At 38.8% G+C, this 27426-nt stretch overlaps 1 protein-coding gene across 9 annotated transcripts in view; it reads left to right on the forward strand.

Annotated features, from left to right (window-relative positions):
* The window catches only part of ptpn13 (protein tyrosine phosphatase non-receptor type 13), a 265898-nt gene that overhangs the window by 82929 nt on the left and 155543 nt on the right, over nucleotides 1-27426 (forward strand). For all 9 annotated transcript variants that reach the window (XM_043695917.2, XM_087985860.1, XM_087985871.1 and 6 more), the window contains 7 exons: nucleotides 2665-3207; nucleotides 9257-9352; nucleotides 11581-11674; nucleotides 17339-17558; nucleotides 19179-19253; nucleotides 21090-21264; nucleotides 25713-25863. In XM_043695917.2, coding sequence (XP_043551852.2) covers nucleotides 2665-3207; nucleotides 9257-9352; nucleotides 11581-11674; nucleotides 17339-17558; nucleotides 19179-19253; nucleotides 21090-21264; nucleotides 25713-25863 — 1354 coding nt within the window. The remainder of the gene's footprint in view (nucleotides 1-2664; nucleotides 3208-9256; nucleotides 9353-11580; nucleotides 11675-17338; nucleotides 17559-19178; nucleotides 19254-21089; nucleotides 21265-25712; nucleotides 25864-27426) is intronic.

Below are 27426 nucleotides of genomic sequence, written 5' to 3' on the forward strand. Positions count from 1 at the left end.
TGAAGACAAGCAAAATGAAAGCCTAAGTCAATGCAGAGTGTTTAGGAAGGGCTGATGAAGATTTCTTATAAGATTTTGGATAGGTCTCTAAGCTTAAACTGTTGTATAAAGTTACTATTGGTCAGAACAATTAGCTATCCTATTGAGTTAAACAGCAATGGAAGTTAAGGACTGTCGCTTGGTCTCTTGCTGACTGACAGGCTTGCTGGTTTAGCTAAATTTATAGATGTTCTGAATTTTGAATGCAATCTGCAGGAAGTGCAGAGAAAGCAACTTATATAAAATCTGTAACTGCATCTTACAGCTTCCAGATATATGTACTTTTTTATTCATGCATGAGATGAAGGCATCACTGGCTAGACCGGCATTTAATACCCATCCCTAATTGTCCAGATGGCAGCTCAGAATCAACCACATTGCTGTGGGTCTAGAATCACGTGTATGCCAGTCCAAGTTAAGGACTGCAGTTTCTTTTACTCAAGGACATTAGTGCACTAAATAGGTTTTTTGACAATCAGCAATGGAATCATTAGACTCTTAATTCCAGATATTTATTGAATTCAAATTCCACCATCTCCTGTGGTGGGGTACAAACCTGGGTCCCCTGAACATTACCTGGGTCACTGGATTAACAGTCCAGCGATAAAACCACCAGGCTATTGCCTCCCCACATAAAGCAGCTAGAAATGTTGGACACGGTTTGAAACCTCATATCAAGTTACAGAATGCTACTTGAATTAACTTGAAAGCTGAGCTTTTAGTAGACCGTTTCCCTGCAAGACAACGTCCAAAACCTGAGAAAGGTTTTCTAAGTATATTGAATGAAAGTGGTCATTTTTTTTGGTGTTCTTTTTGTAAAGCAAGAGGAACAATTGATATTGATTATAAATGATTATGGAATCACATTGTAGACATTCTACATTGCCACAGGTGGAAGTTTCAGTAGTCATTTGGGAAAATGGCATATGATAAATTTCCTTTATACCTTCCAATCTGTTCCTAAAGAATTGGAATGCAAAGTTGTCATCTTAAATCTGGTGTTGATGATCCTGTTCAGAGGTTGGACCAGTCTGAATCTCAAGCCATGTAGCAATCCTGCTAAACGGATGCATCACTAAATTCTAAAAGCATATGAATAACCATAACAAGAGGATCATGTAGAAAGACATGGAGCATGAGACCTTTATTTTTGGGAAGGCTGAATTAAGGAGCATATAGGTTTACAAATAAGTGTGGTCTTCCAAAGCACTGTTCTACACTTTCTGATTTAGTTTGAGAATCCTGTACACAGTCAGTTCTTGTGAGAAAATGTCGAGTTGATAAGCTGCAGTCATGGAGAACAAGAGGAACTTGTGGTATTGATTACTAGTGGCTAGTAGTGACTGTTTTGAAACTTTCCTTCTGCTGCTCAAGTCATTATGTATTGCTGTGGGTCTAGAATCACGTGTATGCCAGACCAAGTTAAGGATGGCAGTTTCTTTTCCTAAAGGACATTAGTGAGCTAGATAGGTTTTTCAACAGTCAACAATGGATTCATGTATTAAGACAAGTTTTAGCACCAGTTTTCAGATAAAATAGCAAATGACACTGGTAAAAGTGTTTACTTCAGTCTTCAAATGTCAAAAATTATTTTTTTTTCTTGAAGTTTAATTGGTCTGTATAAATTACAATAATTATTGTAACACTTATTAAAGTGAATTGTTTTAGATATTTAAAATAATTTATTTCAAAAATTAGACGTATTGGGAGGATTTGTACATTTAATCCAGCTAGCCTTTTGAGTCTAATTTCAATTGTCTTTGGTTCAGATTTTAAGCAGTGCATCTTTGTCCAGTTAAAGCCTAAAGAATGGAAACAACTTTGGGGAAACGTACAGTACACTTCACATATTTTTGCTTGCATATTAACCTGAATTTTGCAGTTGGCAACAGATGCTATAGCTGGCTGTTTGTATTTACAGTTGTCCAGAATTTTCTTGAGCTTAAGTGAGATTTTTAGAATCTCAGAAACAGTGCAATACAGCAATAATTAAGATCAGATGACTTGACCGTATGAAAAGTATGTTTTCAGTTTCAGAGAAATAGTTTTATAGTAATTAGGACTTATCAAACCATTATAAATTCCCTTGAGTTTGAGTGGGCAGGGCCTCATTGACATCATCTGATGTTATTAGTGGGTACCCAGTTGGTGAGTACCAAAATCCTTCATCCTTCATTGTTTAAATTCTTATCTCTCAGTGAAATAACCAGTGTAGTGAAGTCTGTGAAGATATACATCAATTTGACTTGTGTGTTTAAACGCAGCTAAACAAATACTTTGAATTGCTTTCAGCTTACTGTTTGTTATGCTGAGAACTAATCATTTGACTGTTATTCTAATCACAAATTCTGATGCAAAACTTGTCATTACCTGATTACATTATGATTTTTCTCTCAAATGAACAGTGATTTTTAAGAGGTTGTACCATTTTAAAAACAGAAAGTAGTGGTAATCCACAGCCTGAATCTTGAAGCAAAAATGGATAGCCATTTTAGATTTTAGAGAAAAAGGTTGCTACTCTTATCAATGTCTAGCATTCATGGGTGTTTATCTCCAGTAAGAAAGGATGTTCAAGCATATGCTCATAAGTGTCCATACAATTTAGTTTTGTTTTTATTTTTCCAGAAAACAGTAAGAAAGAAGCTCCCAAGGGAACAGAGAAGTACAAAGCACAATTCTGTGAGCGGGCCTCGCTGAATCGAGGACTTAGTAAATCTATGGGCTTCTTGGCGATTACCGATAAGAAATCCAATATGGCGTCTTGCCACACAGCCTCTGGACAAGAAGATACAGTAGAAGTATACAACAAGCCTCGATCTAGAAATTGTTTTGATAGAAAGCAGAATACCATTGGAGATTCTGGTCATTGGAAACTCTGGACCTCAACAGTTGATTTGGATTTTGATGGTAGTAAAGTTATATCATCTGGGGATAATACTCATTGGAGAAGCCTTTCTCCACAGGGAAAAGGCAGACAGATTAAGTGCATCACCCAAGCCAGAGAGCCAAAGTACAGAGACTTTGGGCACGTGCCAACTACACTAGGTTTTCAGAACCCTCCTCAGACATTTCAACTTTCTACCTCATCAGCTCTCTCAGAGGCTTATGAAAGGATTAAAGAACGGCAAAGGAAATTGCAAGTTCTGAGAGAAGCAATGGTTATGGATGGTAAGTACAATATTAAAACATTTCACCATCGTAAGATTTAAGATGGGAGTACCGGTATATGGAGAGCCTGCGATGATGGAAGCAAAGCTTTTACTCTTGATATAATGGATTGATTTAGATGTAGCAAGACATGTAACATCATCTGTTAGATAAGAGTCTTTATGGACAAAGTATGACCTGATAATGCAGCAACAAAAACAGGATTTCTGGAGCTAAGTGAACATGGCAACCAACAGTGTCTCTCAATCAATCTCATTATTACAAAATAAAGAATGGGACTGAGATGTAGGGTAAAATTAGAGTGAATACGTCAAATGAAAGGCATGCAATAAAAGATCAGTTTAAGGAAAGGAAAAGCATCAGAAAAATAAGAAAAGCATTTTTAATACCTCCATCAAAAATTGAAAACATGACAATTGTAATACCTGATTTTCATTGCCAGAGAGATTGATTACAGTGACAATTGTCATGCCATTAAATAGGTACTTGCTTTAGCAGCCGAAAATTGGATTTATGGGTTTAGCTCATAAGTACCATAAAATGCAGCAATTTCCTGACATTCAATGCATGTCAATGATAAGACAGATAGTGAAATACTGTTTTTGTTTCGTAGCTACCATTGAAAACAATGCAACTTGGAAAGCAGCTTTTGAATACTTACCTTTAATTGCTCACTTACTCCTCTCTGAGCTACTTATGCATAAATAATTGTGACTGTCATTACCTTTACATTTACTTTGACACAAATGTTTCACCCATTTTTTTCTTTAAGCAAGTACCAGGTTGGAGGATTTCATAATAGTTACTCTGCTTGTGCCATGAGTTCCTGTTTGTCTCTTTTCAGTGTTCAGTTTTAAATTTTCTTTCATCATTCTTTTCTTATCTCTTCTATTGAAGGCATCTAATAATTTGAGATACTAGCATTCTAATTGGGATTGAACTCGCTAAGGAGGAAATTGGAAAATATGTAGGAGTATCGGTTGACTCATCACCGACTATGTATTATCTTCATTCTATATCGAGTTCTGTCTCCCACACCCTTGTGTCCACTGAACTCCCGTTGGCTGCATGTCATCCAAGATTTTAGATTTGAAATACTGATCCTCATGATAAAATCCTTTCATGTGCTCACCCTCCCCTGTAACATTGTCCAGCTGTATAAATCTTCAAACTCCATACATTGAACTTTTAACTTCTGTACATCTCCCCCTACAGTTGACTTGCCACTGGTGAGATTGTGCCTTCAGTGGTTTGGATCCGAAGATCTGGAATTCTTTTCCTAAATCTCTCTGCTCATCCACCGCCTTTTCTTCCTTTGATACTTTCCTTGAAACTGTTTGAACAAGCTTCATAATATCTCCTTCATGGGTTGTACATTGGCTTTGATCTGATTAAGAGTCTGTGAAAGCCTTGTCATGTTTTCTTAGAGGAATGATACTCAAGAAGTACATTATCTTGCTTTTAGAAAACATATTGCAAAGTATTTCTTCATACTGATATCAAGGAAAGTTATTGATGTCACAAAATTTTTTTTAAAAATCAAGTAGACGGTGATTTCTTTTTCATTCCTGGGATATAGGTTTTTCTGGCACTAATAGTAGTTGGGTAGAGCTCTTAAGGAAAGTGGAATCAAGAGATATGGGGATAAGGCAGGAACAGATACTGATTGAGGATGATCAGCCATGATCATAATGAATGGTGGTGCTGGCTCAAAGGGCAGAATGGCCTACTCCTGCACCTATTGTCTATTGTCATCTATAAATCATCTCCAGTGGGAAAGCAGTAGGGTTTCTGTAGAGGGTGAGATGATTTAGTATGAAGGAACTTGCTTTTGTCGTATTTGTGTGGCTCCATTTTGTCTTTTAATGTTTTGGCAAAAATGGCTGTCTTTGTTGAATGAAAATCAAAACATAAAGTGGTCAATGCTGAAAATTAGAAATCTAAAATGAACTCTCAATATAGGTAGAAGGTTAGTGTGCATTCGTGTAGATAAAAGGCAGACTATAATATTTGACGTGTCACTCATTTTCAGAACTTTAATTAGATTACTTACAGTGTGGAAACAGGCCCTTCAGCCCAACAAGTCCACACCGACCCACCAAAGAGCAACCCACCCAGACCCATTCCCCTACATTTACCCCTTCACCTTAGGCTATGGACAATTTAGCATGGCCAATTCACCTAACTGCACATCTTTGGACTGTGGGAGGAAACCGGAGCACCCTGAGGAAGCCCACGCAGACACGGGGAGAATGTGCAAACTCTACACAGACAGTTGCCTGTGGCAGGAATTGAACCCGGGTCTCTGGCACTGTGAGGCAGCAGTGCTAACCACTGTGCCACTGTGCCGCCCACGGGTGGGCCCATTTACTTTAATGCTTTCTAACTCCAACACATGTTCATGACATTATTCTGTGTGGCTTACAGTATAAGGTACTTCTTTGGAAATATTGTTTCTGTAATGGAACTCATTCTGATGAGGTTTACCAGCATGAGCTTCTTCTGCTGACCAAGCTCTGGTTTATTTCCAGGAATTTCTGTCTCTCATGTAACGGTTTCTTGACCATTTAATTTTAGTTTTTGGTTTGAACACATTGCAACACCATACATGTGATTTATAGACAAAACTAGCATAAAGTCCTAAAACCATTTGATAAGAGTAGGCTACAGTCTTAAAGGAGAACATAAAGGAGTAAATTCCATCAACAGAGCTCATACTTGGTTGTTTTATGATATCTCCAAATGGAGAAGTAAAATTGGTTTGCAGAACTCATTTGTAAAAGACTTAAGTCCTTAGTAATCTTGCCTAATGATGGGCAGGAGAGAGCCAAAGGTTAAACAGCTTTAAAAAAAGAGAATATGTCCCCTGAACTAATGGGAATGGCAGTGAATGAAATGAGTCATGTTATTAACTAATTCATATCAGTTCCCCACAATGCAATTGGAAATCCAATTTCACACTCACCTGTTGTGCAGGTCCTCCAATATTCTGAATCAGGAAATATCTTTGATTCCCCCAGATGCCAATTGCATCCTCCCTGCTTCCCTATCAGCATGCTGCGAGTGCCTGCAATCTGGAATGCATTGCTGCGGAATGTGCAGGGGGTAATTTCAATTGATGCATGCGTGGAGGGGAATTGAATTGTTATCTGAATGTACAGGACTCGTAGCAAGCTTACATTTTAATCGAAACAAAACTACTGGAGTCAGGGTGTCCTTTTTGGTAGCTGTAGCTAATTCTCTCCTTTACTGCTTTGGGGGCCTCCCTACATCAAATGGACTGCAATGGCTCAAAAAGATAGTCACCATCATCTTCTCAAGGGCACCCATGGACGGCCAATAAATGCTGGCCCAATCAGCAATTTCCATACGTCACCAGTCAATAATCTAATATACTTTAAAACAAAGTCCTCCTTATCACCCATTTTGTCGAATTGCTAATTATCTCCAATCCTGTTTCTTTTAGGTATCAGACCTTCTACCAATGGAAACTGTTTCTAACCATCACTTTGATGTAACCTGTTATAATTTTGAATTTCTCTGTTAGATTTCCCTTGATCTTTTTGACAGAGTGGAATCTCCATGATTCCAGCATCTCTGCATAACTGAAACCCCTCATCATTGGTATCATTGTTGTGGAGCTTCATTGTACCTCTTCCATTGCCTTGACCTCCTTTCTAAACGGTGATGTCTCGAATTTAATACACTATTCCAACTGAGCCCCATAGTGATTTATAAAGACTGAGCATGGCTTCTCTGCTTTATGCATGATGTTGCCATTTGTAAAACAAGGATTTACATTTTAACATTCACACCAATTTGTCCTACCAACTTCAAAGGTTTGTGTATAGTCTCGTTTCCATTAAAAGTAAAATGCTAAAATTAATGAGCAAAAATTAAAATTGGTATTATCTTTGCAGAGAAAAGCAAACACTAGGAAAGATAATGGAGCAGTTTTGAAGAGTTCAGATCTTTTGGGCAGTAAGAAGAGATCAGGATACAGTTACTGATGGTTCGTGGGGGGAGGTAGTTTGAAGGGAAGTTAATTAATGCAGAATTGCAGTCATTAAGTGTTACCACAGGATAATTGCACTTCCATTTTAAGGTGATTCATTTTGATCTCTCATTAGTTCAGGTATGTCCAATCACTGTGCAATTTGTATTGATCGTCAAGATTTTATTCAAATATTTTTATATCCTGCCTTGATAGTGAACTAAATTAAATTTGTGTCTATGAACAGTCTCGTTATGAAAAGTAATAGTTTGAAATCTGTTTTAAAGAGAAATTTGTATGATTTTACAAGTAAAATTATGTTTTGAATTGTAATATTTTTAATACAATGAAAAGTACATTTTCAGATTTCACTTCTCAGGGTGCTACAATTGGCTTTGGTATCTCAGATTTGAAGTGCACTAAAGCCAAGGCATACACTCTTAATTGCAGCCAAATATTGAAACTTATGTTTGTTACTGTTTGCTCCTTTCCAATTGTTAAGTGGAGTCTCTCTGTGAATGTTGTTAGGGCCTGTTTCCACACTGTAGGGAATCTAATCTGATCTGGATATTGTGATGAGCATTAATTTCTAAGTCTTTATAAAAAACACATTACCAGTCTGATGCAAAGTATTAAAATCATTGCCATTAACCTGGCTGGCTGGATACTTTGTTAAAGCAAAAGGAACAGGATATGGGTACTTGAACGTCAATAAGGTACAGTTTCAGTAAAATGTTTGATCAAGCTCCAGAACATGTTGTCCAATCCAAATCGAATGTTCTCAGCATTCAGTCCACATGGGAAGAGATTGTCCTGATGAAAAATATATTTTAAAAGGATAATTTACTCAATGGCTTCTGCTAGCATGATTCCCAAGTACAAACCCTTTGGATCTTTTGAGAATTCTTTCGCTTGCTGTGATTTTTGCTTTTACAGTGTGTGCACTGAAATTGGTGAAGCGTTCACTCTTATGGTGACGAGTTTTTATGATCAAAGTCTTTAATGTAAGAGCAGGTTCAATCAGATCATTATCTATTTAAACTCTGATTTGATGATGTTTCAGCCAATTTCAGTAAATTACAATGTGCCCTGTGTGCAAAGCTCTTGATTTTCTTTTCCACTAATGTAAAATTTTGTGTTATACTTGGCCCTACCTGCATCTGTTTTGGGAAAATAAGCTAAAGAATACTTCTGCTCTTCTCTCATTGTCAGGCAGTTTTATCACGTAAGAAAGGTGGGAGAATGTGTTAATGCTGATCACATTATACTAGTAAAATACATGTAATGCAAATATAGAGTATAGGAGATAAAAATATTTTTCGTTAATCATACATTTCTGAAATTCATGCTTTTGTCATTGGGGAGAAAAATATGCTGCTTCTATAATTGGGAGTGTAACCACTGAGATATTTAAACTATCTGAAACTGCTTTCAGTCAATTTGTTGTAATGAGTTTAAACATAAGCATTTATAACTCAATCACACTTCTGTTCATTCTGAGCCGTTCAGTGTTTTTTTTGGAACTTCCTAAAATGTTTAAACCTTTATGTTTATGTATGATTAACAAAAAATATGAATGATTAAATGGTCAAGAGAGTATCATTTATTTGTTGAGGAGCCAGCAATATCTGTTTTTTGAAGAAAACTAGTGATCTCCTATAGATGTGCTCATGATGTTTTATGGATTGGGCTCATAGTTGTGGTTAGTTAGCTAAGTTGGCTAGAGTGTGATGCACACTGACATCAAAGCTGTGTGCTTGATCCCTACACTGTCTGTGGTGGTTAATGAAGGCCTGCCTTGCATGATCCTGTGCTCATTATGGAGTGTTGTCCTTGAGCTAGATAATCACTGAATGTTTCTGACAGAGAAATGCCTTTGGTTCCTTGTGGACTATAATTAATTACCTAAGTATATGGCTCATAGTTGACAAAATATCATCAGTTTGAATTCCTGCATAACATAGAAATTATATTTCTTTTGTAATCTGTGCGCTTGATATTGAAAACACTGATTATATCTATAGTATATTCATATTGTTTGATACGTTTTACCAGAACCCACAGGATTACATTCCGCTCACCACAGTGATATATACAGCACAGCAAGTGAAAGCACATCTCTTGTTTCTTCTGACCCAGATAATCGACCAGGTAATTTTAAACATTGAACAATTCATGGTATTTCTGATTTTCATTGGTACCGTTCAGCTCTCTTAACACAATATCACTAAACTGCTCATCATCCAATTCCTTTCCTGTCCCCTATGCTGCTGCTGATATAAATAATTTCCTTTATAAATAATTCCCTTGGATACTTTCCCCTCTGTTTTTGAAACTCCTGTCAACTCAGTCCTACTTGAAGTACAAGCCATTCTGGTATAAGGTACATATTGTCAATGCGAATTGACGATGCGAATTTGGGGTGACACGGTGGCTCAGTGCTTAGTACTGCTGCCTCACAGCACCAGGGTCCCAGGTTTGATTCCAGCCTCAGGCAACGGTCTGTGTGGAGTTTACACATTCTCCCTGTGTCTGCTTGGGTTTCCTCCAGATGCTCCAGTTTCCTTCCACAGTCCAAAGATGTGCAGGTCAGGTGAATTGGTCATGCTAAATTGCCCATACTGTTAGGAGCGTTAGTCAGAGGGAAATGGATCTGGGGTGGGTTGGTGGGTTTGGAGGGTTGGTGTGACTTGTTGGGCTGAAGGGCCTGTTTCCACATTGTAGGGAATCAGATCATAACACAAGTGACAAATTGTGGATACTGTTGGGGTAACATGGACTTTCTACTGTACAGGTATAGCGATGTCCTACAGTGTGATTTTCTATAGCGCGGGGTTGCAGAGGAAGGCACCTGTCGTGTTACAGCAGAATGATCTGTACACACCCTCAATTGCTTAATGTGAACTATCCCAACTTTTCCCAACCATCATTTCCACATCAAAGTTCTTGAAATGTCTTGTCAACTTTAAACTTCACACGCATCTTTACCAAACTCCAATGTTTGTGTTTGAATATTTCCGTTCCAGCCATTTCACATATTAATGCAGTCAAAGTCACCAAGTCCATTCTGTGTGCCTCTGCCTGTACTACAGTATCCTCTATGATGCTTTTCATATGGTGAATAACATCATTTTCTTTCAACTAAATGAGAATTGCCCAATTTTGATCCATCCAGGGGCAAATATTTCAAATAACAGATCTGCTTCCTGCCCTTAGTATGTTAAGTTGAAAATCCCTAGGACCTGACTTTGTTTCCCTGACCCTTCTCATCCACATGCTTTGCTTTGGTGATAAATGGAGTTAACTTCTACGTGTATACTGATTTCGCCCAGCCGTGCTACTCTAGTTCTTCAGCCCAGTGATTGCTCATATTGCTAAACTGATAGTCAACGTCCTTCCCCGTCTCTGGTTACTGTTTCAGTATGAACCAGACGTTTTGCAACTCTGTCCCAATTCCTACTACACAAATTCTTTCACCCCATATATTCTCCACTCTAAAGGTCTTCACTTCCACCTTCTGAAATTCATTGATCTATGCCTCTGCCTAAGCCCATCTGCTGCAGACATCAATATTATCATTACCTTCGTCATCTCCAGGCTTGGCTTTTGTCAGCCTTCCTCTTTCACTTATCCAAAATCTGTTGCCTATAAGTAATTGTCCCGTTTTGCTCTTATCCATTCTATTGGATTGAATTTTTTTCTCATCCGATAAGATCTCCAATTAAAAATCCCAGTTTTATGTTTTAGTTTATTGCTCTTCCACATCTCAGCAAATGACTATGTTTAGGTGCAGTGTCTTTAAACTTGATAGGATTCTGCAAGTCATCAATCTACACAATTCAAATCTCGAGATAATAGAACTGTTAGAGGGAAGTGTTTCTAACCCATATTTCGGATTAGAATCCAAAGAGGGTTGCCAGGTTGCCCTAGTTTGTGAATATATGGCTGTTGTATATGCTGAAGTAATAATCTTGCTTTTGTGATTGCATTCGTACATGCTGAAAAAAAATGCTGTGTGCTCTCTAACTTTTATTTCTCTAATTCTGACTTCTTTTCTCATCCCAGAATATACTCCATCATTGACGTCTGCTTCATGTTTAAATTCTAATCTTTGAAACTATCACTGAGTGACTTCTGCTACCTAATTCTCTCCTAAGATGGTCCTTTAAAATCTCCCTCCTTGACCAAGCTTCTGGTCAGCTGTCCTCTTGTCTCTTTTTGTTTTGATGTGGCACTTTTTGATGATGTTCCTGCAAACCATGTTGGGATGTTACACTGTACTAAATGTGGTGTATAAATGCTTGGTATTATTTGATTGCAGTGTGTTCATGTAGATAATCTAGATAATCAGTACTACTTCTGTTACTCCCTGCTGACAGTCCACAGAAATGATGATATTCGGAGATACAGTTCTCAAACAGGAGAAGATGAATTCTTGGCAGAGTCATACATTTCAAAAAAGAGATCCTCCAGGTACTTTTTACTTGCAGTTATACTTTTAAAATTCATAAAATGAATCTAGTAATTTATTAAGACCATGGGATATTCTTTATAACACATTCCAATCTCAAATTGTATATGGTACTTGTGTGCTTATTTGTATGATTATTCACCAATTTCCATTCTCTTATTGTACATGAAGTGGAGATTTCATCTTCCATTCACAAGAAGGTTTCTTTTTCTCTCCCCTGTGATTTACTTCCTTATTCCTCCGCAGATCACATGTATAAATTTATTAATGGCTGCCTTGCTTATGTGCAATAATTCCCAAATTGTTAGCTCTTTGTCTTACGGTAGTAAATATATACAATGCACATATTTCAGGTGACTAGATTATATGCTAGTATGATATAAATTAGTTGCTGGACTTACTCGAACTACAGATACCCTTAATAAATAAATAACAACATAGTATCCTATTTAATGTTGTGGTGTTGTCCAGTTTTTTTTTTATTTTAGCAATCAGTAAGATGTTTGTTTCTAAAGTTGGCATTTAAAATAGATTACTGTGCGAAAGATCTGGTTTATAAATTCTTGAATAAAATTTAGGAAATATACATCTTTGTAATGGAGGAAGTGTATTGTGAAAACAGTGGAGTTTTGCAGCAAGGAAACTATTTTTGTGCATCTTTCCAGAATACAATCCTTGATATACCAGTCTCTCCAAAACAGTTAATCATCTGAGGCAAGGCTGGAGGTCCTAGAATTAGAAGTGTTTTTCTATTTGTCCTTAAATCTTACTGTTAAAAGTTATGTCATTTGATGTACAAGAGGAGTAACACAGAATCATCTTGCTTGTGTAAAATTTGGTACCAGTTAAAATTGCAATAAATCATCCTGACTCCTGGTGTAATTTTTTCTTCCACACAATAAAGCAAAATTTATGTGACCAGTTTATTGAAAATAAAATCACTGTGTAATGTTGTTACAGAGAAAATGCTATGTGATTTGTTTGAAAACATACACTATTATAATAAAATGGATATCGAAGTGAAAGTTTAAAATCATGATGCACATATGTTGGTTACCACTTGAGATTGGTTATTTGATTAGGTTCAGGAATGCTGATTGCAAATGTGCCCCATGAGAAGCAATTGTCTCTTAATCTGGCCATGTTTTGGATCATTTCACTGACAATCCTGACCACAGCTGAACAGCCATAATTAAAAGCAAAAAAAAAACTTGGAATTTTGAAATTAACATTAGAAGATTCATATGCAGTTGTAGGTCTGTTCACCCAACTGGGATGTTGATTTGCAAACTTTTTGTCCCCTGTCTAAGTGACACCTTCAGTGCTTTGGGGCCTCCCAGGAAGCACTGCTGTACTGTGTTTCCTGGAATTTAGTTGGTTCCATTCCTGCTGCTTCCAGTTGCTGGTTCCGGTTGTTTGTTGTGCTGGCCGGTATATTGGGTCCAGGTCAATGTGTTTGTTGGTGGAGTCCACGGATAAGTGCCATTCTTCTAGAAATTCTCTGGCTGTCTTCTGTTTGGATGGTCTATGATCGTTGTGTTGTCCCAGTCGAATGTATGGTCCTTGTCATCTGTGCGTATGGCTACTAGGGACAGCTGGTCATGGGGTTTAGTGGCTAGTTGGTATTAGTGGATGCGGATTGCTAATTGTCTACCTGTTTGCCTGATACAGTGTTTTGTGCAGTCTTTGCATGGAATCTTGTAAATTACATGAGTCTTGCACAAGATTGGTGTTGGGTCTTTTGTCCTGGTGAGTTGTTGTCTAAGCATGCCCGTTGGTTTATGGGCTGTCATGAATCCCTGTAGTTGGAGAAGGCTGACTGTCAGATCTGAAGTTTTTTTTACATATGGTAATGTGGTTAGTGAGTTAGGTCGTGGCATGTCCTTGTTGTGTTGTTTGTCTGTTAGGCATCTGTGGATGATATCCGCTCTTGGCAAATACTCTGTAGAGGTGTTCTTCCCTTGGTAGGTTGGAAGTGCTGCAGTCTGTTGTAGCCCTTTTAGAGTCATAGAGATGTACAGCATGGAAACAGAACCTTCGGTCCAACCTGTCCATACCGACCAGATATCCCGACCCAATCTAGTACCACCTGCCTGCACCCGGCCCATATCCCTCCAAACCCTTCCTATTCATATACCCATCCAAATGCCTCTTAAATGTTGCAAATGTACCAGCCTCCACCACTTCCTCTGGCAGCTCATTCCATACACGTACCACCCTCTGCGTAAAAAGGTTGCCCTGTAGGTCTCTTTTATATCTTTCCCCTCTCACCCTAAACCTCTGCCCTCTAGTTCTGGACTCCCCGACCCCAGGGTAAAGACTTTGCCTATTTACCCTATCCATGCCCCTCATAATTTTGTAAACCTCTATAAGTTCACCCCTCAGCCTCCGACGGTCCAAGGAAAACAGCCCCAGCCTGTTCAGCCTCTCCCTATAACTCAAATCCTCCAACCCTGGCAACATCCTTGTAAATTTTTTCTGAACCCTTTCAAGTTTCACAACGTCTTTCCAATACGAAGGAGACCAGAATTGCACGCAATATTCCAACAGTGGCCTAACCAATGTCCTGTACAGCCGCAACATGATCTCCCAACTCCTGTACTCAGTACTCTGACCAATAAAGGAAAGTATACCAAACTCCTCCTTCACTATCCTATCTATCTGCAACTCCATTTTCAAGGAGCTATGAACCTGCACTCCAAGCTCTCTTTGTTCAGCAACACTCTCTAGGACCTTACCATTAAGCGTATAAGTCCTGATAAGATTTGCTTTCCCAAAATGCAGCATCTTGCATTTATCTGAATTAAACTCCATCTGCCACTTCCCAGTCCATCTGGTCAAGATCCTGTTGTAATCTGAGGTAACCCTCTTTGCTGTCCACGACACCTCCAATTTTGGTGTCATCTGCAAACTTACTAACTGTACCTCTTACGCTCGCATCCAAATCATTTATGTAAATGACAAAAAGTAGAGGGCCCAGCGCCGATCCTTGTGGAACTCCATTGGTCACAGGCCTCCAGCCGAAAAACAACCCTCCACCACCACCCTCTGTCTTCTACCTTTGAGCCAGTTCTGTATCCAAATGGCTAGTTCTCCCTGTATTCCATGAGATCTAACCTTGCTAATCTGTCTCCCATGGGGAACCTTGTTGAACGCCTTACTGAAGTCCATATAGATCACATCTACCACTCTGCCCTCATCATTTCTCTTTGTTACTTCCTCAAAAAAACTCAATCAAGTTTGTGAGACATTATTTCCCACGCACAAAGCCATGTTGACTATCCCTAATCAGTCCTTGCCTTTCCAAGTACATGTACATCCTTTCCCTCAGGATTCCCTCCAACAACTTGCCCACCACCGACGTCAGGCTCATTGGTCTATAGTTCCCTGGTTTGTCCTTACCACCCTTCTTAAACAGTGGCATCACGTTAGCCAACCTCCAGTCTTCCAGCACCTCACCTGTGACTATTGATGATACAAATATCTCAATAAGAGGCCCAGCAATCACTTCTCTAGCTTCCCACAGAGTTCTAGGGTACACCTGATCAGGTCCTGGGGATTTATCACCTTTACCCGTTTCAAGAATTCCAGCACTTCCTCCTCTGTAATCTGTACATTTTGCAATATGTCACCATTTATTTCCCTACAGTTTATATCTTCCACATCCATTTCCACAGTAAATACTAATGCAAAATACTCATTTAGGTATCTCCCCCATTTTCTGTGGCTCCCCACAAAGGCTGCCTTGCTGATCTTTGAGGGGCCCTATTCTCTCCCTAGTTACTCTTTTGTCCCTAATGTATTTGTAAAAACTCTTTGGATTCTCGTTAATCTGTTTGCCAAAACTATCTCATGTCCCCTTTTTGCCCTCCTGATTTCCCTCTTCAGTATACTCCTACTTGCTTTATACTCTTCTAAGGATTCGTTCTATCTATCCTGTCTATACCTTACATATTGTTCCTTCTTTTTCTTAACCAAGCCCTCAATTTCTTTAGTCATCCAGCATTCCCTATACCTACCAGCCTTTTATTTCACCCTAACAGGAATATACTTTCTCTGAACATGGTCCTAATGCAGCTTCTCTTGTGTGTGTTGGAGTGGCTGCTGTGTGGCTTTCCTGTACACTATTTTCTGTATTCACAGTTCTGTGTTATTTCAACCATCAAGTCCAGGAATGGGAGTTGATTGTTGGTTTCCTTCTCTCTCATAAGTCTGATCCCTGTGTGTATGGTGTTGATAATTCGGTGTGTGGGTTGGATTTGTGGGAGGGCTGTTTGTTCCAGTATTTGCATCACTGCTTCTGCTATAAGCCCAGAGATGGGTGAGCCCATAGATGTTCCATTGCTCTGTTCGTATATTTGGTTGTTGAATATGAAGGGTGTCACAGCCACACACACAGATGACTAGGAGCACACATTTGACTGGGACAACACAATGATCATAGGACAAGCCAAACAGAAGACAGGCAGAGAATTGCTAGAAGCATAGCACTCATCCATGGACTCCATCAACAAGCACATAGGCCCCAATATTCTGGCCACTTCAATGAACAACGGGAATCAGCAACCAGAACCAGCAGGAACAGAATCAAATAAATTCCAGAAGACCCACAGTACAGCAGCAATTCACAGGAGATTCTACAGGTGCCAAAGGTGAAGATGTCACCTAAACAGGGGTCGAAACGTCTGCAAATCAACTTCCCAGCTCCGCGAACATACCCACAACTATGACAACTGGCACCCGAGCTACATATCTTTACACAAACCTTGAAGATACATATGTAGTTTTGGATCCTGATGGTTTTGGAAAAGAAGCAAAGTACATGAGTGATATATCATTTAAATTTCTAAAGTTTTGTTCATTTAAAAAACAATTCTATCAGATGTAATGATATGCACTTTTAAGTACAGGTATTATAACATTTTGCTGCATGCTTTCATGAATATGTATTTTAAGTACAAATGGTTTTATTACTGCCACAACCACAATGATCATTAAATTTTGGTGATTTCACAGAAAATGTAAGAGACCATGAAAGAGTGCTTCTATTGTTTTTGAAATGTTGCCTTTTTTAAAGATTTCTAAATGTAATACATGGTGAAGCTTTTTCATTATCATTACTGTTATCAGAAAAACATTTTAAATCATTTGCTTACATTGACTGGGAATCTGTTTCCCCCTTCCGCCCCATCAACATAAAAGATGGGTCAATGGACCTGATGCATTAACTCTGCCTTCTGTCCACAGATACTGAGTTACTCCAGTAATTTCTGTTTTTGATATTAATATTAGCAGTGGACTGACAAACTGCATGTATTTGTAATTGTTTTGGAATTGTTTTGTTGAAAGCAGTAAGTTGAGTCATAGAGTGTTGGAGGATCATGATTTTTATGTATGATAAGCCAGAACACCAGTGGTTGCCGTGATCAAAAGCAGAGAGAGGAAACAAATTAGTGAGTCACTTTGTGCTGTTGCTCATACATGACTTGCTATCGGACAGCATTGCCAACTTAACAGACAATTGGCAGCCGAGCAAAGTGGGGAGAAAATAAATCTCTGGGCAAAGCCAAATAAATTTTTAATTTATACTTGAAGGAAAAAACAAAGGAAGTTATCAACGAAGGCATTCACAAATGCACTAAGTTAGACCTTTTGTAATTCTGCAGCCTGTATGAAATTCCAGGGGACGAGAATATTGTGAGCCAGGAGCTAATGCTGAAACGGCAGGAGGAAGAACTAAAGCAACTGCAAAACAAACTAAATCGAAAACAGTTCCAGTCAGGAGTTCATCAAGCTGACATGGTTAAAGTATCCATGTTAGACATCACCAGGGATCCCTTAAGAGATGTAGCAATAGAAACATCCATGACACAGAGAAAATTGAAGGTAAGAACATTGCTCAGTTTGAAGCATGAAGCAGTTTTAAGCTCATGTTCACTCTCTCCCTTGCTTGCACATTTTCTCTCTCTCTCTCTCTCTCCCTCTCTCTCTGCTCTCTCAGGCCTGAATGTTTTTTTAATATTCACCCATGTGATGCTGCCTGGGCCAGCATTTATTGCCTGTTCCTAGTTCCCTTGGAAAGGTGGTGATGAACTGCCCTCTTGAACCGCAGCAAGTCCATATGCTGTAGGTAAATCCACAATGCCATTAGGGAAGGAATTCCAGGATTTCGATCCCACGATACTGAAGGCAGGTGAAATATTCCGGAGGCAGAATAGAAAGTGGCTTGGAGGGAAACTTTGTTACCATGTTCCCATGTATCCGCTGCCCTTGTCCTTCTAGGTGGTAGTGGGTTTTAAATGTGCTATCCAAGGGCCTTTGGTGAATTCTGGCATTAATGTCTGTTTGCTTGGCTTATTTTGACATATAATATCTCTGAGGAGCACTACAAGCAGTCTCCTTCTGTCTGATCTAACAATCACTGTCGGCACCTATAGACCTGACTTTCATTCTCCGCACCCCCAGATTTTAATTTCCCTTCTCCCTACGCTGGCACCTCCCCGCAACCTTCCCAGTGCCCATGCCTCTCAGGTTTACTGCTGCAGTTAGAGGTCATGAGCGGAGTAAAACCACTCACTTTGTACTGCTCATGACTCCTCCAGTCTCTGACCTTTTCTCTAGTGAACTTATCAGTAGCAAATGACGGAGAGAAACAGACTCTGCTTGAAGGTGCAGCTCCCTGCAAATCCTCCAATTGCTCATACCTGTATTTTGAACCAAGATTTGTCAGGCCCATGTAGGACCCTTTGGCAGGCTACATTGTGCCCCACCAGCTGCCTGTTGCAGCAGCCTGTTCTTGAGTAATACTTATTTCTACAAATCGGTAGTCTGTTACATCATTTTGGACACTAATAAGAAACAAACCACGTCATCTGGGGCTGGAGTCATATGAATCAATTTTTAATACCATCCAGTTGCTTTTCTGATTTTCTTTTTTAAATTTATAGTGCCAGCCCTGTAATTACCAGGTTTATTGAATTTCTGGCCATAGTGGGATTTGAAATCACATCTTGTGTGTTTCTCGTCCAGCAGCACATGGTTGTTCCACCTGCACAAAACAGAGGTGACTTAAATCACTTTTTGTATAGCAAACTATTGGAAAGGAAACAGCTTCCTCATCCAAGGTTAGCCATGTATAGGCAAATGAGAGAGATGATTTAGATTTGGGATGAACATGTTTAGTTCTGCAGTTTGAGAGCACTATTATTAAACTTAATTTCTTTAAAGCGGGTCTCAAATAATCATTCATCACTCTTTTGATATTTATTTTGAGCTTGGATTTTGTTGTTGAAAGATTGACACTGTTTTAAAAATACATTTTTAAATGTATTTCTAGTTTGATCTAGAATATGCAAATGATGAAATACTGAAGGAAGTCTCTAAAATTGTAGCCACATCAAAGATCTATATGTGAAGAATAATTGTATCAATAATCCATTATTTTGCTCCCCTGCCATTCCTTCATTGTACAGAAATAATTGAGACATTCTTTATTTTTCCCTTCAGAATTTCTTCGGACCTGAGTTTGTTAAAATGATCAGTGAACCTTCTGTTGCACTTGAGCTTCCTGCTTCAATTCTGGTAAGATTATTGGGAACTTTTTAATCCACTAATCAGATAAACTTGTTCAAATTGGAACACCTTTCTGAAAAACAAAATGTAGAAACTATCCGATAGTCTCACATGTGTGGCATTCAAGATCAGGATCAGTATTGTTATGGACCAGGCCAGACCCCTCAAAACATTTCAGGAAGGTAGCCTAGACCCTAACTTTGCTATTTGATTTAAGCAAGTGTAGAGTGGATACTCTCGGACACTATTAGCTGGTCAGCTGACTTAGTTTTAAACAAAACAGAATTTATTTACAACATTATGGAATGAGCACAAAGAGCAGAAAATAGAATACAGGATAACTTAACCTATCCAAAACCCGACAAGACTATCCTGACATAATGATGCTGTTCCAAAATACTTGTAATAATCCCCATGAGCAAACCCTTTGGCACAAAAGGTAAAATCAAACAAAGGCTTACAGGTTTTAAGTCAGAGGAAAGAGTTTAACAACCTTTTTCACACCTCCACTACTGCAATTACTTAATCTAAACAAAGGCTAGCTACACAGCTAGCTGGCCACTCCTTTGATTATACCATTTTTTTTACCGGACATGAAAGCCTTCAGCCGAAGGCATTATCTGTTAGGGGTAAACCAAAAGGGCCCCATTAAACCATTCAACCCCAGCCTAGTTGGAGCCTGGCCAATTACCCCCGCTCTGAAAAAAGCTGAAGGGCAATCTAACTTTGTCAAAGGAGCAGGTTCGTCACAGTATTCTTCAGCAATGTTGATACTGGAGTGTAGGTACAGTAGATTAAGCAGGACAGCTGGAAGACAATATGGGGTGAGAGAGACAACAGGGAAAACAGAAAGGAAAGAATGGGTGGAGCAGAACGAAGAAGTGTTGAGAGTCTGAAAGAGGTGCTTGAAGGTTTGAAGGTATTGTAAGATCAAAGGATAGGAGTGCCCTCTTGTCTAAAAGTCCTCTCAGGTGCGCAATACCCAATTCTGCTATTGTGTGGGGTCTGGATTATTCAGTGCGATGTCAGTATTTCTGATGCTGAGGTCTCCCTTTGGGGCTTGGAAAATTGAACTCAGTGATGTTGTGTTGCACCATTTGTCAGTCAGCAAGCTGCAAGGATTGTACTATCACTGCTGCTGCTTTGCTTTTTCACTGTTATGTATTATTTTGGCTATCATTATTCCCAACTTGAAAATGAGCTATCAGGTGGAAGTCATGTTTGAAAGAGAGCAGATATTTGAAGAACAGAAGTAAGTTGACATTTAATTGAGTTAAGTTTGTTAATAGGTAAGCATAACAAAGGCAACGGTTTCTCTGCTGGTGACCTAGCCATGGCCTAACCAAGCTATTTCTATACAGCTTCAACACTGAAATTGGCCAGATTTGTCTTGTCCACAAATGCAAGAAAAATCTAACTGAGCTTCTATGAATGGAAGGAGTTAAAATTGTTGTTAATAGGCAACACTTATTCACCAAAAGCCCACACACCAATGCTCAGTTTAGCTTCCAATGGCTCAAGTCATAAATCATATTATCACATTTGTCCAGGCACCCCAAAGATTGCATAAGTGCACTTCTTTGATCAAAAATAATGTTTTGCAGAAAGGATGGCAGTTGTATTATCCACGTGTTCATTTTGTAAGAATCTTTTAACTGTCACTTTTATCTGTTTTCATAAGCACATAAATTGAGTATTGCCTTTTTTAATATCTGGCTGATTATATTTTAAGAATTGCACAGCTGTTTAGGTTTTTTTGAAAATTGTAAAAACACATTTGCTTGAATTTGGGCAAATGGACAATGTATTAATCAACTCACCATACTCATTAATGAATGGTTGCAGACTAAGAGTGGAAAGGGGGAGGACATCCGTCGTAAAGTAAACATCATGTTGCTAAGTGGACAATGTTTGGAATTGACCTGTGACACCAAGTCAACATGCAAGGATGTCTTTGATATGGTGGTTGCTCACATTGGCCTGGTGGAACATCATTTCTTTTCCTTGGCATATTTAAAAGGTCAGTGGATGACTATTAAATGTTGTAACATGCAATTATTGTTGTTGTGTGCTTGATATTCATAGCAGAGAGGTTTGAGTATTGGTGTAGCAATTCTGTCAATATATAATATTTGTTCAATGCATGTTTTGCATCAGCAAGATGTTGAGATATAGGAGATAGACATTCAGTTTTCCATCTGTACAAAATATCATCTTAAAAAATAAAGGTAAGGTTTTATAATACAAATGGAACTGTTAAAGTACAGAACATAGAATAGTACAGTTCAGTATAGGCCCTTCAACCCACAATGTTGTGTCGAGCATTTATAGTAATCTAAGATCAACCTAACCTACACACCCCCAATTTACTGCCATCCATGTGCTTGTCCAATAGTTGCTTGAATGTCCCTGACTCTACCACCACCGCTGACCGTGCATTCCACGCAACCACCACTCTCTGCGTAAAGAACCTATCTCTGACATCTCCTGTATACCTCCCTCAAATCACCTTAAAATTACGACCCCTCTGACTATCTACTCTATCTCTGCCTCTCAGTCTGTACAGCTCTATCAAGTCACTTCGCTTCCTCCTTCTCTCCAGTGTGAAAAGCCCGAGCTCGCTCACCCTCTATTCATAAGACAAGCCCTCCAATCCTGGCAGCATCCTGGTAAATCTCGTCTGCACCCTCTGTAAAGCGTCTGCATCCTTCCTATAATGAGGCCGACCAGAACTGGACACAATATTCCAAGTGTGGTCTAACCATGGTTTTATAGAGCTGTAGCAAAATCTCACAGCTCTTAAAAACTTAATCCTCCTGTTAATGAAAGCCAAAGCACCATACGCCTCCTTAATAACCCTATCAGAAAGGAGACCATTCAACCCATTGTCTCTGTTCTATTTCCCCAGACTCTGCAATATTTTCTCTTCAGCTGATTATCTAGTTAAGACGATACACACAGGAACAGAAATAGGCCATTCAGCCCATTGAGCCTGCTCCATCATTCGGTGAGATCATGGCCGATAATCCTCAACTCCATTTTCCTGCTTGTGCCCTATAACCTTTGATTCCATTATTGGTTAAAGATGTGTCTAGCTCAGCCTTTAATATACTAAATGGCCCAGCCTGTATAGTTCCGTGGTAGAGGTTCCTCAAATTCAATACCCTCTGATTCTCAATTATATGAATCCTCTGACTTCTTAAAAAATATGCATCCATTTGTTGCTTTTATTGCTTTGTTATTTAGGTTATTCTGATTTGTTTTTCCCAATCAATACCTTGATTGTACTTAGATCAACTCCATTTTAGATGCAACCCATTATTCTCTTACAGTTTTGCATGCTAATTTTTGGTTCCGGTTTACCTGGGCTAAATCTATTCTCATTCCATTGAAGGTCAGCCCTCCCACTTTTTTCTTTAATTCTGGATTGTTCCTTGTCCTTTCCCAGAGCTAATCTAATTGTTCTGATGCTATCCTCTGTATATTCCCATACTGACTCTTGATTCACTCAATTTGTGTCATTCCCCAAACCAGAACCTGGAAAGCTTTCTTTCTGTTGAACTGGAATCGGTGATGTAGATAATCCCCCTGAACACACTCATCCTCTTCTCTACCTTTTGTGTGATTATGATTCCAATCTGTACTGGATTAATTAATGCCCCCCATGATGTTGAATAGCCATTGCACCTTTCTGTAGTTTCTCTGTAAATCTTTCTTTTATAGGTGGCTCAGTGGTTAGCACTGGGTTCAATTCCAGTCTCGGGCGACCGTCTGTATGGAGTTTACACATTTTCCCTATGCGTGCGTGGATTAGCAATGGGAAATGCAGGGCTACAGAGATAGGGTAGGGGACTGGGTTTGGAGGGTCAGTGTGGGCTCCAGGGGTTGAATGCCTATTTCCACATTATAGGGAGTCTATGATGATGACTTTATGTTGACATTTTATCTGAGGGCTTTCGGATGTTTGTTTATATTTGAAATAAAAATTTTAAAGCCCATACTTGAAATTACGTTTAAAGCATTGGTGTTCATAGATAAGAAGTGTAACTTGCTCCCAATTCTATGTCTAATCATATGTCTTTGAAGTGATATTGTATTTAAACATGCAAATATTTTGATTAGAGTTGATTAAACACTTCTGTTCATACACATTGTCCATTAATTTAATTTGATAGATCGTTACTCATAACCCTATGGAATTATTTCATGGGTTGCATACTTATTCTATAATCATATGTAGATAGATTGCTGAAAATAAATAAAAAGGAAACCACTTTTAGATTAAAGTGGAACTCTATATATTATTATTATGGAACTGACAGTTGTAATTCCGTATAGTTTGTATTGGTGCCACCCACATTTGAATTAAACTCTGTGCACTCATGTTAACTGTAATGTGCACAAAGAGTGTTTTTTAAATTGAAATTAGATGGCTTATTTCTCTTTGTAAAGTGGTTAAGTGCAACTTCTTTATGAACAATTCAAAGGATTGTCTGAATAGTTTATTTGATTGAACCATTGTGCATTGGTTTGAGGCTTTTAAAGAATATTGCACTGTCCCGTGCCTCCCCTATATTGCCTGCTTCTGTACCTTTTCTCGTTTTGCAAAAGTTTAATAGCTTAGTGGGCTATGAAAATTGCCAGCATGGCTAATTTCTAAAAAGACACTAGATGTAGTAGAATTGTTCCCTCCGCCCCACCGTCAACCCCGAGCAGCAAGTTTGCCACAAGAGGAACCATTTTCTAGTTTAATGTGCTATAACTCGTGGACTAAAGAAAAACTGCTAAACTTCAGACCATAGAGAGTGGGTGCTCACCTATATGGTGTCAGTGAGTTTTAAAAAAAAAATGTATAAATAGCAAGTATAACTTGTTAAAAGCATAAATCATGGCTGTAAGGATATTAAAAGTTCTTGAAAAAAATCAATTGCTGGTTCCTGTATGTCTCTCAAGGCACACAACAGAGCTGGTTCTGACCGATATTATCAATTTTTTCTACTTAAATCTTAACCAAGGTTCTCACCATTAAACATTCCTTACTTTTATAATTAGGATGTAGTGAGTAGTGTATGTTGGCTGTTTCTCTTGCTTTCCGTGAAGTGCGCAGGGAAATGATGTGCTGCTGATACAGCATCACAGAATAACTTATTCTGGGAAGTCTCCTGTTTCCCAATAAATCAGTTCACTCCTCCTTGTAGGTTGTTTAGGGCTGTGATGCATTTTTGTAGTATATCTTAAAAGATAAAACCAAAGAAAAATGGTTTCTTTAGGCTGTAATGTAGATTGAAATGTCTGTGATTGTCTAAGCATATTTGCTTTCTTGTAAAATAAAATGTAATAATTATAGGTTAGCATCCAAGAAATGGGCAAAGGCTGATTTTTTGATTCTTTCAATCTTTGCAGCTATGATTCCAACCCTACCACAGTACTGAAACAGCTGTAACCACAGTCTGAAATTACACCCTCTTGGCTGTGGTGTGTCACCCCTCCTGAGTCTCTCTGCTCCTCCTCGAATGCCTTTCTTCCTTTGTTCAGCTGTTTGTTTGAGATTCCCCTTGCTTCATTTCACTGATTTATTTGATTGTAGTTAAAACATCTCCAATCTCCAGGCTGTCCTATAGAGTTGGTTGTGGTCCCTTCTGCATCTTGATGCTACATTTTAATGATGTCATCCACTTGCATGAGGTCAACTTTCAGATGTGTGTTGATAATCTTGCAATTCCTCCAGTCAAAAAATTGATAAGACTAAAGTCTCCGTCTTCAACACCTGACACGCACACTATGTTGCAACCACAAATTCCATTTCTTTCCCTGGTAATTGCCTCAGGCTGATCAAAGCTATTTCAAAACTTGCTGGGATGGTAGCCCCATGTACTTCTCATTGCAAAGATTGCCTTCTTGAACTTTCTAAATCATCCACCTCAGTTCATTTCTGCTGTAGCCCTCAGCCATGCCTTTGCCAACTCAGACTCAACTATTCTAATATTCTCACACATCCCCCACATGCCGCCCTTCATAAATTTCAACAGATCAAAATCTCCAGTGTCTGTAACTGATTCCCTCAAATTCTCATTGAGCTCACTCCTGTGCTTGTGAACTATGTTAGCCCTCAAACCTCAACTTTTCAGTGTTAAAAGGATTTGAATTGAGCAGAATTTTATGTCCTTTATCCTTTTTCTGTAAGCTCCTTTAACCCTACAATTTTGTACCTATCTGTGTTTTTGTTCCTCTAATGCTGGGCTATTTGTATCACTCATCCACGTCTCTCCATTGCCTCACCTTTTGCTGGCTGTTGCTTCTGTCGTCTAGACTCCATTGCAGCTGATTGTATTCAATGAAGTATCTTTTCCATATTCGAGTTCCCACATAAATGTAAAATGCTAGTGTTAAAGATAGCTACAAATATAGCATGTGTTCATACAAAAGTATTTGGAACTATTTCCTAAGCCAGGATGTTTTGTTTTATAGAGAATGAATTCTTCTTTGTTGCTCCTGACTGTAAATTGTCCAAAGTGGCTCCTGAGGGATGGAAAGAGGCAAAGAAAAAGAACAGACTTACTGTAAATTTCATCCTTTTCCTCAGAATAAAATTTTCTGTCGAAGATGTTGGCTTAATCCAGTGAGTACTTCTCTTCAGTGGAAAATCTTACCTGTGGGTAGAGCTATCCCTAGAAGGTTGTGGGGTCTGGAGAAAATCACACTATATGCACCCCTTCCCCTGGAGTACGTGAAACCCGTGAGCACTTCCCAGCATCCCCCCCACACCCCCCCTCAAGGGCAAATCACACTGTACAGGACCTTCATCCTGAGAAAATTACATGATACGTTCATGAGTTGCTTGTCTCCCCATTTACTGAGCCCATCAGCTACAAACGCAGGAGAGAGATTCTCACAGTTCTGTTCACAGGCAACATTTCCCTGAGTTGCAGTGCCCATGGGGAACTCTGGTGATTTTGGTACACTCCAGGGTGAATTCCAAGGCAATGGGGGGGGGGGGGTCGAGGTGGCCAACCCGATTCACCCTGCTTTCTGCAGGACAAAGACACTGCTCAGCTTAACTACAGAATGATTCAGAATCTAAAGCTAATAAGGAAAATTGTTTTTCCGGGGCAAAAGGGTTTTAATAAGCAGAGGGCACAGACTTTAAGGCAGTGGGTCTTAATGAAACTAATGATGACATGAGGAAAGAAAATTATTCAGAATATAGAGTGCACTGCATGTAAAGCTGACGGAAGCAAATTCAAGAATAAATTGTATAGGAAAATTGAATAAATACTTGACAGGGGAAAGATTTGGAAACCTATGGAAAATGCATAAACAATTGGGATAATTTTATTCAAACAGCTGATGCAGGTGTAATAATTCTCTTGGTCTCTTATTATTCTAAACTCTCCATAGTTAATCAACTGAATAAATTGTCATATTTGGAATCGTTTCTCATATCCACCCCACCTCCCAAATTTAGATCATGCATATGAGGTGAAACTATTAGCCCTTTGGGAGGAAAATATAAAACCTTAAATTTAGATGTTTTACATTGAAATGACTAATATTGTATCGTGGTTATTTCACCGTTGCTGTTTTTGTTCGTTCTAAATGGATTTACTACCAATAGTTTAATTTCCAGTTTGTTATTATAGTGATCTATATTAACTTCAGGTTAAAAATAATTACTTTTAAGGTGAGAAAACTTCAAAAAGCATAGCTGCCAAATGTGGAGACCACAGTTACAGCTTCTCCATTGTGACTTTGTTACTAAATCGCAGTCTGTTGCACCCCCTGCTGTTCAGTGAAATATTGTCATACTCTGAGAACTCTTGGTGGTGATAACTTTTGAACAAATGAAGCCTGCAGGATTTATTTAGTGGCACTATGAATCCTGTCTCTCCTCTCACTCACAGCACCTAACCCCTAAAATAAAACTCATTTGATATCTGTATAAGTTTTTAAAAAGTTTTTTTATACTTGTGCTCGTCAAAGTGTCGTGCAGGATACTTGCTTTCTATTACTTTCGCTTACAGATTGAAAGCAACAATGTAAAGGTTAAGATGAAAATTTTCCTAAATCTGTCCCAGACGTAGCACAGTGCTGATGATTGTATTTGATATATCTAGATGTCATTCCTTGTGGTCTCCCCATCAAAGATTGCTAATATAATGCTGACTTTTCAGCAGTTCTGTTT

Source organism: Chiloscyllium plagiosum, unplaced genomic scaffold, assembly GCF_037043375.1.
Source record: "Chiloscyllium plagiosum isolate Xiang-an unplaced genomic scaffold, Cpla_swu_hap1 HiC_scaffold_1, whole genome shotgun sequence".
NCBI classification, from domain to species: Eukaryota; Metazoa; Chordata; class Chondrichthyes; order Orectolobiformes; family Hemiscylliidae; genus Chiloscyllium; species Chiloscyllium plagiosum.